This window comes from Oncorhynchus gorbuscha, linkage group LG25, assembly GCF_021184085.1.
Source record: "Oncorhynchus gorbuscha isolate QuinsamMale2020 ecotype Even-year linkage group LG25, OgorEven_v1.0, whole genome shotgun sequence".
Classification (NCBI taxonomy): domain Eukaryota; kingdom Metazoa; phylum Chordata; class Actinopteri; order Salmoniformes; family Salmonidae; genus Oncorhynchus; species Oncorhynchus gorbuscha.
In genome coordinates, this window is record NC_060197.1 from 17,940,815 (window position 1) to 17,954,822 (window position 14,008).

At 40.8% G+C, this 14,008-nt stretch overlaps 1 protein-coding gene across 1 annotated transcript in view; it reads left to right on the top strand.

The window, feature by feature from the left end:
* Positions 1–5,151, top strand: part of LOC124013699 (TBC1 domain family member 22B-like) — a 183,674-nt gene extending 178,523 nt beyond the window's left edge. Inside the window, exon 14 of the mRNA XM_046328130.1 lies at positions 4,492–5,151. Within this exon, the coding sequence (XP_046184086.1) occupies positions 4,492–4,620 (129 nt within the window). The 3' untranslated portion in view covers positions 4,621–5,151. The remainder of the gene's footprint in view (positions 1–4,491) is intronic.
* The last annotated feature ends 8,857 nt before the right edge of the window (positions 5,152–14,008 follow it).

The following is a 14,008-nucleotide window of genomic DNA, read 5'->3' on the forward strand; positions in this document are numbered from 1 at the left end:
TTGAAATATGTAACTTTCACACATTAACAAGTGCAATACACCAAATGAAAGATAAACTTCTTGTTAATCTACCCATCATGTCCGATTTCTAAAAGGCTTTACAGCAAAAGCACAACATATGATTATGTTAGGTCATAGCCAAGTCACAAAAACACACACAGCCATTTTTCCACCAAAGATAGGAGTCACAAAAAGCAGAAATATAGATAAAATTAATCACTAACCTTTGATGAACTTCATCAGATGACACTCATAGGACTACATGTTACACAATACATGTATGTTTTGTTCGATAAAGTGCATATATTCTTATCGGCAGACTCAGTAGCCTCGGTTTTTCTAATGACTGCCTTGCCTGGTTCACCAACTACTTTGCTGACATAGTTCAGTGTGTCAAATCGGAGGGCATGATGTCCGGTCCTCTGGCAGTCTCTATGGGGGTACCACAGGGTTCAATTCTCGGGCCGACTCTTTTCTCTGTATATATCTATGATGTTGCTCTTGCTGCGGGCGATTCCCTGATCCACCTCAACGCAGACGACACCATTCTGTATACTTCCGGCCCGTCCTTGGACACTGTGCTATCTAACCTCCAAATGAGCTTCAATGCCATACAACACTCCTTCCGTGGCCTCCAACTGCTCTTAAACGCTAGTAAAACCAAATGCATGCTTTTCAACCGTTCACTGCCTGCACCCGCACGCCCAGCATCACCACCCTGGATGGTTCCGACCTAGAATATGTGGACATCTATAAGTACCTAGGTGTCTGGCTAGACTGCAAACTCTCCTTCTAGACTCATATCAAACATCTCTAATCCAAAAGCTTTCTATTTCGCTACAGAGCCTCCTTCACTCACGCCGCAAAATTACCCTAGGAAAACTGACTACACCAGTATCTCTACCTGCAGATGTTCATCTGATCATTTATCACTCCAGTGTTAATCTGCTAAATTGTAATTATTCACTCCTATGGCCTATTTATTGCCTACCTCCTCATGCCTTTTGCACACAATGTATATAGATATTTTTTTCCTACTATGTTATTGTCTTGTTTATTGTTTACTCCATGTGTAACTCTGTGTTGTTGTCTGTTCACACTGCTATGTGTAACGGATGTGAAACAGCTAGCTAGTTAGCGGTGGTGCGCGCTAAATAGCGTTTCAATCGGTGACGTCACTTGCTCTGATACCTTGAAGTAGTGGTTCCCCTTGTTCTGCAAGGGCCGCTGCTTTTGTGGAGCGATGGGTAACGATGCTTCAAGGGTGACTGTTGTTGATGTGTGCTGAGGGTCCCTGGTTCGCGCCCGGGTATGGGCGAGGGACGGTTTAAAGTTATACTGTTACATATGCTTTATCTTGGCCAGGTCGCAGTTGCAAATGAGAACTTGTTCTCAACTAGCCTACCTGGTTAAATAAAGGTGAATTAAAAATAAATTAAAAATAAAAATATTTATTTCCAAAAATCTTTAGTTTACATTGGCGCGTTAAGCTCAGTAATGTTTTGCTTCCAAAACATCCGGTGATTTTGCAGAGAGCCACATCAGTTCCCAGAAATACTCATAATAAACATTGATAAAAGATACAAGTGTTATTCACAGAATTAAAGATAGACTTCTCCTTAATGCACCCGCTGTGTCAAATAAAAAAAATAAAAAAAACTTTTCACCATGCAATAATCAAGAGTACGGCGCTCAGAGACCAAATCAGCCAAAGAAATATCCACCATGTTGGAGTCAACATTAGTCAGAAATAGCATTATAAATATTCACTTACCTTTGATGATCTTCATCAGAATGCACTCCCAGGAATCCGAGTTCCACAATAAATGTTTGATTTGTTCGATAAAGTACTGGGCGCGTTCAGCCCTGTAATCCACCTTCATGAGGCGTGAGCACTAGGTCCAGAAAAAGTCCAAAAGTTCCGTTACAATCCGTAGAAACATGTCAAACGATGTATAGAATCAATCTTTATGATGTTTTTAACATATATCTTCAATAATGTTCCAACCGGAGAATTCCTTTGTCTGTAGAAAAGCAATGGAACAAGAGCTACCCCTCTCACGTTAACGAGTGTCACAAGTTTGTGGCCCCTCCTTTACAGTAGAATCCTCAAACAAGTTTCTAAAGACGGTTGACATCTATTGGAAGCCGTAGGAAGTGCAATTTGACCCCATAGACACTGTGTTTTCGATAGGCCAAGACTACAAACCTCAGATTTCCCACTTCCTGGTTGGATTTTTCGCCTGCCATATGAGTTATGTTATACTCCCAGACATCATTAAAACAGTTTTAGAAACTTCAGAATGTTTTCTATCCAAATCTACTAATAATATGCATATATTAGCAACTGGGACTGAGTAGCAGGCAGATTACTCTGGGCATGCTTTTCATCCAAATGTGAAAATGCTTCCTCCTATCCCAAACAGGTTTTAAGTGTTGGTCCCATGTTTCATGAGCTGAAATAAAAGATCCCAGAAATGTTCCATATGGACAAAAAGCTTATTTCTCTCAAATTCTGTGCATAAATTTGTTTACATCCGTGTTAGTGCGCATCTCTCCAAGATAATCCATCCACCTGACAGGTGTGGCATACCAAGAAGCTGATTAAACAGCATGATCATTACACAGGTGCACCTTGTGCTGGAGAGAATAAAAGGCCACTCTAAAATGTGCGGTTTAGTCACACAACACAAAGCCACAGATGTCTCAAGTTTTGAGGGAACGTACAATTGGCATGCTGACTGCAGAAATGTCCACCAGAGCTGTTGCCAGATAATTAAATGTTCATTTCTTTACCCTAAGCTGCCTCCAATGTTGTTTTAGAGGATTTGTCAATACGTTCAACCTGCCTCACAATCGCAGACCACGCCAGCCCAGCTTCTTCACCTGTGGGATCGCCCCTACCACGCCTACCATCTGACCCCTTTCTGATACAGAAATAAAACCCTGTTACAGAAACACATTTGTTATTTGCAGAAGGGTCCTGATAGGCCTACTAAAATCCTAAACACATTGTAATGCATTAATAAAATAATTAAAATAATTATAAATAATAAATAAATAAAATAATTTCCTACCAGGGACTGTAGTGACACATCTTGCACTGAGATGCAGTGCCTTAGGCCGCTGCGTCCATGTTTGTGTGTTAACTTTTTAACTGTACTAGAATGCTTAAAAGGCCGCAAAAAAATGTAATATCGGTTATTGGTATCGTTTTGTTGGGCAAGGAAAATATCCTGATAATACCAGGTTCTGACCAATAGATGAAACTGTTCTGCTATCGGGTGATAATTTTTTAAAGAATACCCCTCCATTGTTAAAGGGATAGTTCACCTAAATTACAAATACATGTTGTTTTCTAACTGTAATCAGTCTATGGAGCAGGTATGACAGCAACCCATGCTTTGGTTTTGTTTACCTGGCCATTGTTTCAAATGCTAACTTTTTAGTGTTAATGGCACAAATCCAATGCAAGTCGGTGGTACTTATATTAGCATTTTTGTGCTCCATATCCAAATCATGGGAAGCAGTTGATAACATTATTTTAAATTTCAAGCATTTTTTTTTTCAGTCCCACAAAAAAACGCCATCAAGGCACCTATGCAAAAAAAACTCACTCTGTCACTCAGAAGCTTCTCTTTCCTGTGTCTGCCTGCCATCTAGTTTTCTAGGCTATTTAAAGATACTATAATTATCCCGTTTCACATTGGATTTATTTACAACAATAAGGTAAGATGTGATTTGAATTCGGGTGCCGCTGCGCACACAAGGTTGTTAGCTAGCTCTGGTCCAAGGAGTTGAGCTAGCCTCAGCGTTGAGCCAACGTTCCGATGTTCGTCCTTGTTAGGATATACTTATTTGATTCAGTGAAGTAATGATAGGCCTAATAAAATACTAAACACATTGTAATGCATGTCCACCCCACCTCCATGTCCACCCCAACCCCGCTGCATTTCAGTCACATCTCACTCCCTACACTTGTCTATCGAGCATGCAAACAGCTAGCTTGCCTGGTTCATAGAAACCTGCTCTATCTGCACACATTTTTGAGTAATTTAATGAGGTAAATGTAAAAACTGTTGATTTCACAAGTTAAGAAAGGAACTATATGAACCAGTACTTTTTTATTCTGGTTCAAACCGGTTCAGAATTTTATTATGCTGGTCAGAACAGTGGAACTGAATGAAAAATATATTGGTTCTGTTCAGAATGAAATGACACACAGCAGATTGTTAAATAGAATTACTCGCTGATTAAAAGTGTAAGTGTGTTCCTCTTGCTCCTCTGAGCTGATTGTTTCGCTACTGTTGCCCCTGGCGACACCTTCACATTCACACACTGTAATGTTCACAGAGTGGTGTGCCCTTCTCTCTCACTTGGTCCTCGCTGTCTTTCTGTCTCGCTCTCTCTCTTTGTGGCCATATCACTTATTCTCTGTCTCACTGCACTCCCCTCTCTCTCTGTTCCCCTCTCTCTCTCTCTGCCCCACAGGGTCTGATGATCCTGCTGCAGAACCTACCCACCATGCACTGGGGCAACGAGGAGGTCAGCGTGCTCCTGGCCGAGGCCTACAGGCTGAAGTTTGCCTTCGCTGACGCCCCCAATCACTACAAGAGATGAGTCTGGCCCATGTGGCCCCTGACAGTTAGCTACTGAACCCCTGACAGAGGCCCCCTGGAGGACGGATGGACCCCCTCCTCGGCAGTCCACGACCATTGCTAATAGTAGATTAAAACAAAAACCACATTTAGGTCCCAAATGGCACCCTATTCTCTACAAAGTGCATTACTTTTGACCAGAGCCCCAAGTAGTGCATTATGTAGGGAATGGGGTGCCATTTGGGAAGCATCCAACCAGTGCTTCTTGGTATGTGTGTACCTTTCCAACCGACTGTTCTTCTTAACTCCTCTTCTCTTTGTTCTTAACAATGAAATTACATTTGTGCAACACTGCAACAACATCAATGCCTGTCCCACCGAAGTAGACACCAACCAAAAAAGAAAGACCTCCAGTCAGTATGATAATAGAGATCTTGCTGCAGACCCATGGATGACTGTTCTAGACTGTCCTGTACTGTACTATTTGTCCCTGACTGGCCACAGCAGCCTCAACATGTCCCAAGACCTAATTGTAATCCTGAACTAACCCAGTGGGGGGGGTGAGCGAGACCTTCTGTACTAAGTTGATATCTGTCACGTTTAATTCCTAAGGGAACTGAGGACACACACGTCATCATTCTAGTCATCCCTAGCTGGCATTGAGCTCTTCTCTCATCTCATGCTTTCAGTTTAAGACAAGCGGTCAATCCCCCAGAGACAAGTGGGGTTTTTAGTTAAAAACAGAAACACAATTCACATAAAAGGCAATAATTAGCTAATAGGGAGATCAGAAAGTATGTATTATTATGGATGGTTTCATTCTGACTCTGACATGGTCCGCAGGGCTGGTCTAATAATATAAGGTCTAACAACACTCTCTGAACTCTATTGTATTATGTCAGATATTTGTCGGTTGGCTGCGGGAGGGACGAGTGTCGCGTGACTCTGCCTGACTTACGATCGTCTCTGAACCTAGGACTCACTACCTAACTCGATCAGTCTAACAGTTAGACATGTTGGCACAGCACTATGCAGTGGTGAGCAGTCACCTTTTAGGCCAGGAGATTTCCCAGTTAGGTCACATGGTCTGAAAAAACAACAACTCCAGGCCGTAGCCCTTTACACTCGTAACCATATACGGGTTGATAATGGCAGATTTGGGCATTAGTAAACAACTAAATTGGAACGCAGTGGCTGTACAGTAACGTGCTATACATATCAGAGCTCTTGCTCTGCGCTTCATCGCTGTATGGGTTTTTGACTGACAGCCGTTCTGAACTTCAGCACCTCGCGTGACCTTGTTGTGAATGAGAATGTGTTTTCAGTCAATTTACCGGGTAAAACTGAAAATTGCTGTACATTTTTATGACAAGTGAGGCATAGAGGATTATAATAAATACCGTTTTGTCATGCAAGCAAGACAAACACCCATGAGTTGAAATATGCACTTCACATTTCATATATAGTGTCAACGTTTATGATCACTATGTTTGATATACAGTTACAAGATGGCATGGTGTCATACACTGCGTTGTTCTGAACAGAATGAGCCTATGTTTGTCTATTGTGAAGAGAATTTGCCACGGCAGACGCACTTGAATGCACTCAAGACTCCTTTCTTTGCGCACCAAGATTATCATCTGTTTCCCTGAATTACATTGTGAAAGCAAGTAATATCACATTTTATAACTTAGCTAGTCATTTTGGCAGTAGAACAAGCTTTCAAATGAGGCCCACCTGACCCAGATTGCGATTTATAATGGACTGTTTTTGGACTGCGTAAACAACAACAGTAATTGTGTGATGATGCGAATGCAGGGTTGTGTTCCAAACAAAACAACTACAAGTGTATTTGCGCTAGTTCCTCAACGGCACAGCTAGGAGAGCACCTTATAGTTGAAGACAGTGCTTTGAAATGTGGACACTGGAGAGGTATGTGGCCACAAGGAGACACCAGTTAGTCCTCGCTCTCAAACCCTTGTAATCGTTTTGTCTTATGTTGCACCTACCCCACATTTTCCAGGAATGTTCTTATCATGTTACTGAATATATCCAGAGTATTTTCAGATTTTGTTACCAACAAATGCAATGAAAGTACAGTAAATGTAGAACGCACATAAAATCAAGTGTAATCATTTTCCCATAAACTCCTAACTGTTCCCTTTCAATTGCTACCATGGTCATGCATATGCTTTTCATGTTTCTTCTGTAAGAAAAATTCAATTTAGCCCTATCCATATTGTCCGATTTCAATGAGTGTAAAGGGTTAAAAATGACTCCCCAAAACACAGAAATAGGACCACGAGTTTTTTTTTTTTCTGGTCAGGCTACGTGGTCAGGCAAAACTCCTGGACTACGACAATTTGTAACTGCTCATAGCCCAGAACTAGGGCCCATAGTTAGATTTTTGGAAAAGATCAACTAAATTGCTGACATGGGTCATTGTACCCAGTCCAGTAGCTTTGTTGGTTATTCAGTCTATTCATAAACACTTACTGACTGAGGGCGTTAGGGTGTAATACATTAACTCTCTCCGTTTGCCTTCACTTGACTGCTCAAACTCAACTCCGTTCCACTCCTGTTTTTCATTGTTCCCCTTTAATCAGGGACTGATTTAGACTTGGGACAACAGGTGGGTGCAATTAATAATCAGGTAGAACAGAAAGCCAGCAGGCTCTGCACCATGTGGGGTAAGAGTTGTATACCCCTTGTGTAGAGGATTGATACATGATGTAAATTAGATGTTGAAATAATATGTACAACTTGTATCATCAAAAAACATCCTGTCAGGTAAACACTGAATATCAATAATTGTTGCATGAGCCCCTCGATGATGTGTGTTGTTGATATGTGGGGTTGGGAGTGTATGTATAGATGGGGCAGCTTAATACTCTCAGTATTTGAACTTCCTCAGCTTCTTTTGATCATGTCGGTAACGTTTTTGCACTCCATGTTAGCTCCAGGCCCAATTTCCTATTCTCATATTGATTAGAAATTTAAAAAACTGCACTTGATAAAAGTACATTTTCTTCCCTTTTTTTGTACGAAATATATTATTTGCAATCCGCTTTAAATATCAGTCTCTCTCCTCCCTTTTTTACATACTGTTTACATGAGCCTGTTAAGTTGTGCCTAATGTAGAGAGAGCAGATCATCATAGATATTTATTTTACCTTAATTTAAGCTCCTCAAATGAAACAAGGGATGTTTTTTCAGTTGATGCGTTCACTCTCTGTGTTTGCTAAGCCATGACAGTGACTGCATCCAAAATGGCCCCCTATTTCCTATATAGTGCACTACTTTATGGGCTCTGGTCGAATAGGGTGCCATTTGGGATGCAACCAGTGAGTACACAGAATCACATTGGTAAGTCTAGCAGCTGCCTTCTCTGTTATCCTTATGTGTTTCAACTTGGTTTGATGCTCCCAACAAACCTTAGACACACCTTCTGTAAAAGTCACAAGCCCTTGGTTACCATGTTTACTGTGGTGACCAGGTGTCCATCTGCTGGTTGGAGCCCTCGGACACACATACTGGACATTGCGGTCAGCATCTCATGGGGCATGACCTAACATGTTTGGTCTCCCTACTAAAGCTTTTTTTTAAGGCTTGAATTTCACTCTTTCTTTTGTTCAGTTTCTTTTCAGAGATGTTAATGTTTCTGACCAAACTAAGACTGGTCCTCTTTCCCTTCTGACTTCTGACTAAGACATCTGAAAGTGTGAATCTCATACAGTGGAGAGGGATTGTGATTATTATTTTTTTAAATGTATGTGTACAGAGCAAATTAATTTTGAAACAAAGATCTGTAAATAGAAAAGTGTAAATAAATGCTATATATGACCAAACTGTTTGTATATATTCATGGATGTAAACACGTTGTACTATAATATCAAATCTGAATAGCATGCTTCAATATATACGACTCCGCGTTGCGTTTTGCATAAGAACAGCCCTAGCTGTGATGTATTGGCCATATACTACACCCTCTCTGGCCTTATTGTTATTATAAACTGGTTACCAACGTAATTAGAGCAGTAAAAATGCATGTTTTGTCATACCCGTGGTATACTTAAGCAATAAGACTTAATGTCGTATGTGGAATATGGCCAATATCCTACGGCTTAGGGATGTTCTTGGGCACGACGCAACACCCTTTGCCGTGGTATATTGGCCATATACTACAAACCCCTGAGGTGCATTATTGCTATTATAAACTGGTTACCAACGTAATTAGAGCAGTAAAAATAAATGTTTTGTCAAACCAGTGGTTTACGGTCTGATATAACGCTGCTGTCAGCCAATTAGCATTCAGGGCTCAAACCAACAATTTATAATATCAAATAAGATTAGAACTGTATATATTCAACACCAGAATTATCCAGTGGTTTCAAGTCTCCATACCACAATGAAAACATGAAAATTACAAGTATTTACGTTGTTATTTAAATGACTTTCACCTCGGCTGAGGGCACTTCAACCCAGGCATGCCTAGCAACTGCATAAATAAGGGCTGTAATAGCTTCTGCATTGTTTGCCTAGACTGTTGTATTAATAACTTCTGTATTATATGCGTGTGGCTGCTGCTCCCCACACAGACGCACGCACACGCACTGTCTCGGCTGGTAAACAGGTTTGTTGTGATCCTGTGGAGTGGTGGTGGTAATTAGGCCCTTTTCGTGCGTGTAGGGAGTCCCTCGTTCTCTATCTCTCCTTTTCCCCTCCCTCTCTCTCATTAAGCTAACTGATGTTCACAGTAGCAGGAATTTAAAAAGTCATTAGAATCACCTGGACTTCCTGAGTCGCTCACACATGGTACAGGTGGCATGGGCCGAGATGGGACTCACAATGACCCCCTTTTACGGAGGTAGATTCGGCTGTAGGGCATGCACACTGCTGTACAGAGCAGAGAAATATAGAGTTTGGCAAACGTTGTTTGAGATTGATGATGGCTCAAATACCACCCTACAGTTGTACTAATTTGTACAGTGGTAAATAGGAAGTAATTTGGGATTTTGCCTTCGAATTATAATGGTGGTTGGAGTGTTTGTAATGGATTAGTCTGAACTCTGTAGCTGCAGTATGTCTATGGCTCTACATGCTGTAGCTATGTCTACAGAATGTCTCCATAGAGAGACCGCAGTGCACAGAGAGCTGTCCATACTGTACAGTACATAAGGTTGCCATGGTTATCATCAGTGAACTCTGCTTTAGTGCTCCTCCAGTCTGTAATGAAAAATAATATTAAATATAGCTGTGAGCAGCAATGAACAGGGGTTCACAGGATGACAAAGGACATGCGATCAGATGGATAATAAAGCAAGCCCTCTATCATGTAGGAATTATTTTCCTTTATGTGCAGTCATGGGTGCATTCGGAAAGTATTCAGACCCCTTGACTTTCTCCACATTTTGTTACAACACAGCCTTATTCTGAAAATTGACAAAAAAAATTTTATCATCAATCTACATACAATACCCCATAATGAAAAAGCAAAAATGGGTTTTTAGACATTTTTGCAAATGTTTATCAAAAATCAAACTTATTGACGTAAGTATTCAGACTGCTATTTAGCTCGAAATTGAGCTCAGGTGCATCCTGTTTCCATTGATCATGCTTGAGATGTTTCTACAATTTGATTGGACATGATTTGGAAAGGCTGTCTGTATAAGCTCCCACAGTTGACAGTGCATGTCAGAGCAAAAACCAAGCCATGAGGTCAAATTGTCCATAGAGCTCCGAGACAGGATTGTGTCTGGGTAAAGGTACCAAAACATTTCTGCAGCATTGAAGCTCCCCAAGAACACAGTTGCCTCCATCATTCTTAAATGGAAGAAGTTTGGAACAACCAAGACTCTTCCTAGAGCTGGCCGCCCAGCCAAACTGTGCAATCAGGGGAGAAGGGCCTTGGTCAGGTAAGTGACCAGGAACCCGATGGTCACTGACAGCTCCAGAGTTCCTCTGTGGAGATGGGAGAACCTTCTTAAAGTACAACCATTTCTGCAGCACTCCACCAATCAGGCCATTATCGTAGTGTCCAGACAGAAACCATTCATCAGTAAAAGGTAAATTACAGCCCACTTGGAGTTTGCTAAAAGGCACCAAAAGAACTCAAACCATGAGAAACAAGATTCTCTGGTCTATTGAAACCAAGAACGCAGGAGTGGCTTCGGGACAAATCTCTGAATGTCCTTGAGTGGCCCAGGCAGAGCCCAGACTTGAACCCAATCGAACATCTCTGGAGAGACCTGAAAATAGCTGTGCAGCGACACTCTCCATCCAACCTGACAGAACTTGAGAGGATCTGTTGAGAAGAATGGGAGAAACTCCACAAATATAGGTGTGCCAGCTTGTAGCCTCATACCCAAGAAGACTAGGCTGTAATCTCTGCCAAAGCTGCTTCAACAAAGTGCTGAATAAACAGTCTGAATACTTATGTAAATGTAATAAATAGTTTTTAACATCTATGAACCTGTTTTTGCTTAATCATTATGGGGTATTGTATGTAGATTGAGGGGGGAGGCACTGTGGAGTGGGTTTACAGTGGTTTAAATGGGCCCATATATATTTTTTTAAGTTAAGACATGTACCATGGGCCTACATTCCAAATTTGGTGTCATTTGGTCCTATGGTTCATGCAAATAAGATTTTAGAAGTATTTTTAGCATATTAACATCTGTCTTAATATGCATCTACAGTGTGGCAATCTCTTAATGCATCAACGGTATTAACTCTTTAGGGACTATTGTGATGAGTCAAAATATCACATTTGGCGTGAATTTGACTTAGCCCATGAAGGTTTTTTTATTATTATTTTAAGCATTAGCATTACATAGTGAGAACAAAATATTTGTTAATAGTTTCCTTAAACTTATCATGGTAAAGTATTTGTTTAGCCTACAACGTTTCTAGTTGATAAGCCATTGTGAAGTGGATTTAAATGGACATGTAAAATCGGCTTTCCAGATTTATTAAAAAACAATCCCTTAGCTTCTCTCAAACTATGTTAAGAGATGGGCCTACAGATCGAATTTGGTATTATTTGGAATGGCTTATGGTTCATAAGGCATTTGGCTTCTGATCCCGGAGTTGCCTCTTCACTGTTGACGTTGAGACTGGTGTTTTGTGGATACTATTTAATAAAGCGGCCAGTTGAGGACTTGCGAGGTGTCTGTTTAGACACACTAATGTACTAGACACACTAATGTACTAGACACACTAATGTACTCAGTAATACACTAATGTACTCTTGCTCAGTTGTGCAACGGGGCCTCCCACTCCTCCAGTTTGTGCTGTTCTGTGAAGGGAGTAGTACACAGCGTTGTACGAGATCTTCAGTTTCTTGGCATTTCTCACATGGAATAGCCTTTATTTCTCAGAACAAGAATAGACTGACGAGTTTCAGAAGAAAGTTCTTTGTTTCTGGCCATTTTGAGACTGTAATCAAACCCACAAATGCTGATGCTCCAGATACTCAACTAATCTAAAGGCAAGTTTTATTACTTCTTTAATCAGCACAACAGTTTTCAGCTGTGCTAACATAATTGAAAAAAGGGTTTTCTAATGATCAATTAGCCTTTTAAGATGATAAACTAAGATTAGCTAACACAACTTGCCATTGGAACACAGGAGAGATGGTTGCTAATAATGGGCCTCTGTACGCCTGTGTAGATATTCCATTTGAAAAAAACAGCCATTTCCAGCTACTATAGTCATTTACAACATTAACTATGCCTACACTAGATTTCTTATCAATCTGATGTTATTTTAATGAACAAAAATGTACTTTTCTTTCAAAAACAAGGAAATGTCTAAGTGACCCCAAACTTCTGAACGGTAGTGTAAATACAGGCATTATAATTCTGACCCATATGAGCAGCAGTTCGGGGCAAGGTGTTAGGGTTAAACTAAGCATAGTTTACAAATGTATCCAGAAAATAAATCAACTCAATTTGTGTGGTACGGAATGATTTAATGAGACCCGGGTTTGCGCAGATTTACTAATTATGCGACGTTCAGAATGAGACTGATGAGGAAATTAATTAATTGGTGACTGCTATGAAATCGATAGTCTGATATTCTTTGAGTTGATTCGGGAAACGGTAGCTCATTAAACAAACTTTTCCCGTGGTGCCCCAGGTTACTGAGTTAATGGTTACCTGATTTAATTAAATCATGTAATTATAAACAGTTAATTATTTGATAAATAGCATGTCATCATATTAACAATAACAATGTCATGACACTAGCCACTGGACTAGTAGCTACCAAAATGCAGTACCCACTTGGGTAATGGTACGGCAGTCACAAGGGGCCAGAAAGCACAACACACTTCAATAGTAATTCAGGAGTTGCCTTATAACTTAGTCCTCCATACAGTTATGGCCATCTCTGTACACCTCTGTATTTGGGCTTCTCCCCATCCTCAACCACCGTACAGTATGCATAATCAAAACATTGCATGCTAGCTAGCTGCAATTGTATCAGTGTTCTTACGTGCACACACCCACACACAGTTTAGTGCTACTCTCCAGTCACCAATAGACTTGTATCTATGCTCTGACATCCTCCCATTGCTTCTGTCGCTCAAAGATCTGCTTCAGTGAACACTGCAGCCTGTTCCCTTCTCCTTTTTCTTTCAAGTGGAAACACAGTGCCCCTCTTGTACGCTCACAAATGTCCCCTTCAAGGCTGAAGCAAATATCAAGCCGTGACAGACATGACATAGGCTATCTAGACCCGGGGTTATCAAACCGCTCCTCTGGGACCCCCAGCCAACGTATTCCAGCGCTAGCACAGCTGACCAAATTTGTCAGCTAATTATCCAGCCCTTGATCAGGTGAATTAGTACAGGGATACAACAAAATTGTGAAATGTCTGGTGGTCCCCCAGAGGAGGTTTGAAAACCACTTATCTAGAGTGGGCAATGTTACAATATGAAAAAGACTAAGGCCTACAAACGAATGCTCCTGATGGCATGGTATGAAGTCATAACACGGATGTTGATGAGTTTGAGTTGAGTTTAGATGTGTAGTTATTTGTAAAGTAGACGCTTATTAATACTGCTACAGAGATTGGATTAACAGCAATTAACCAATGTCAACACATATAGTTAAAGTAAGCACTCTCTCTCTCACTCCTCCCATCTTCCCCTATGCAGTAATGTCTATTTTTACTGAGAAATTATTAAGTAAGAAAGGCTTTACAAAGAACAATGTAACATTCTATCTAACTAGCCACACATCAAAGTTTTGTCCTTGAGATTCTGATCCTTTGCCTCACGCTATAGGCTATATATCTGCTGCTGTGCTGGCTGGAATTGTTGCAGGCTTGGCAGCCCTAAGTCTTGCAGTGATAAAGACAGAATGGTTTGATGCTGCCCAGCCAGCTCATGTGGAACACATAATTGC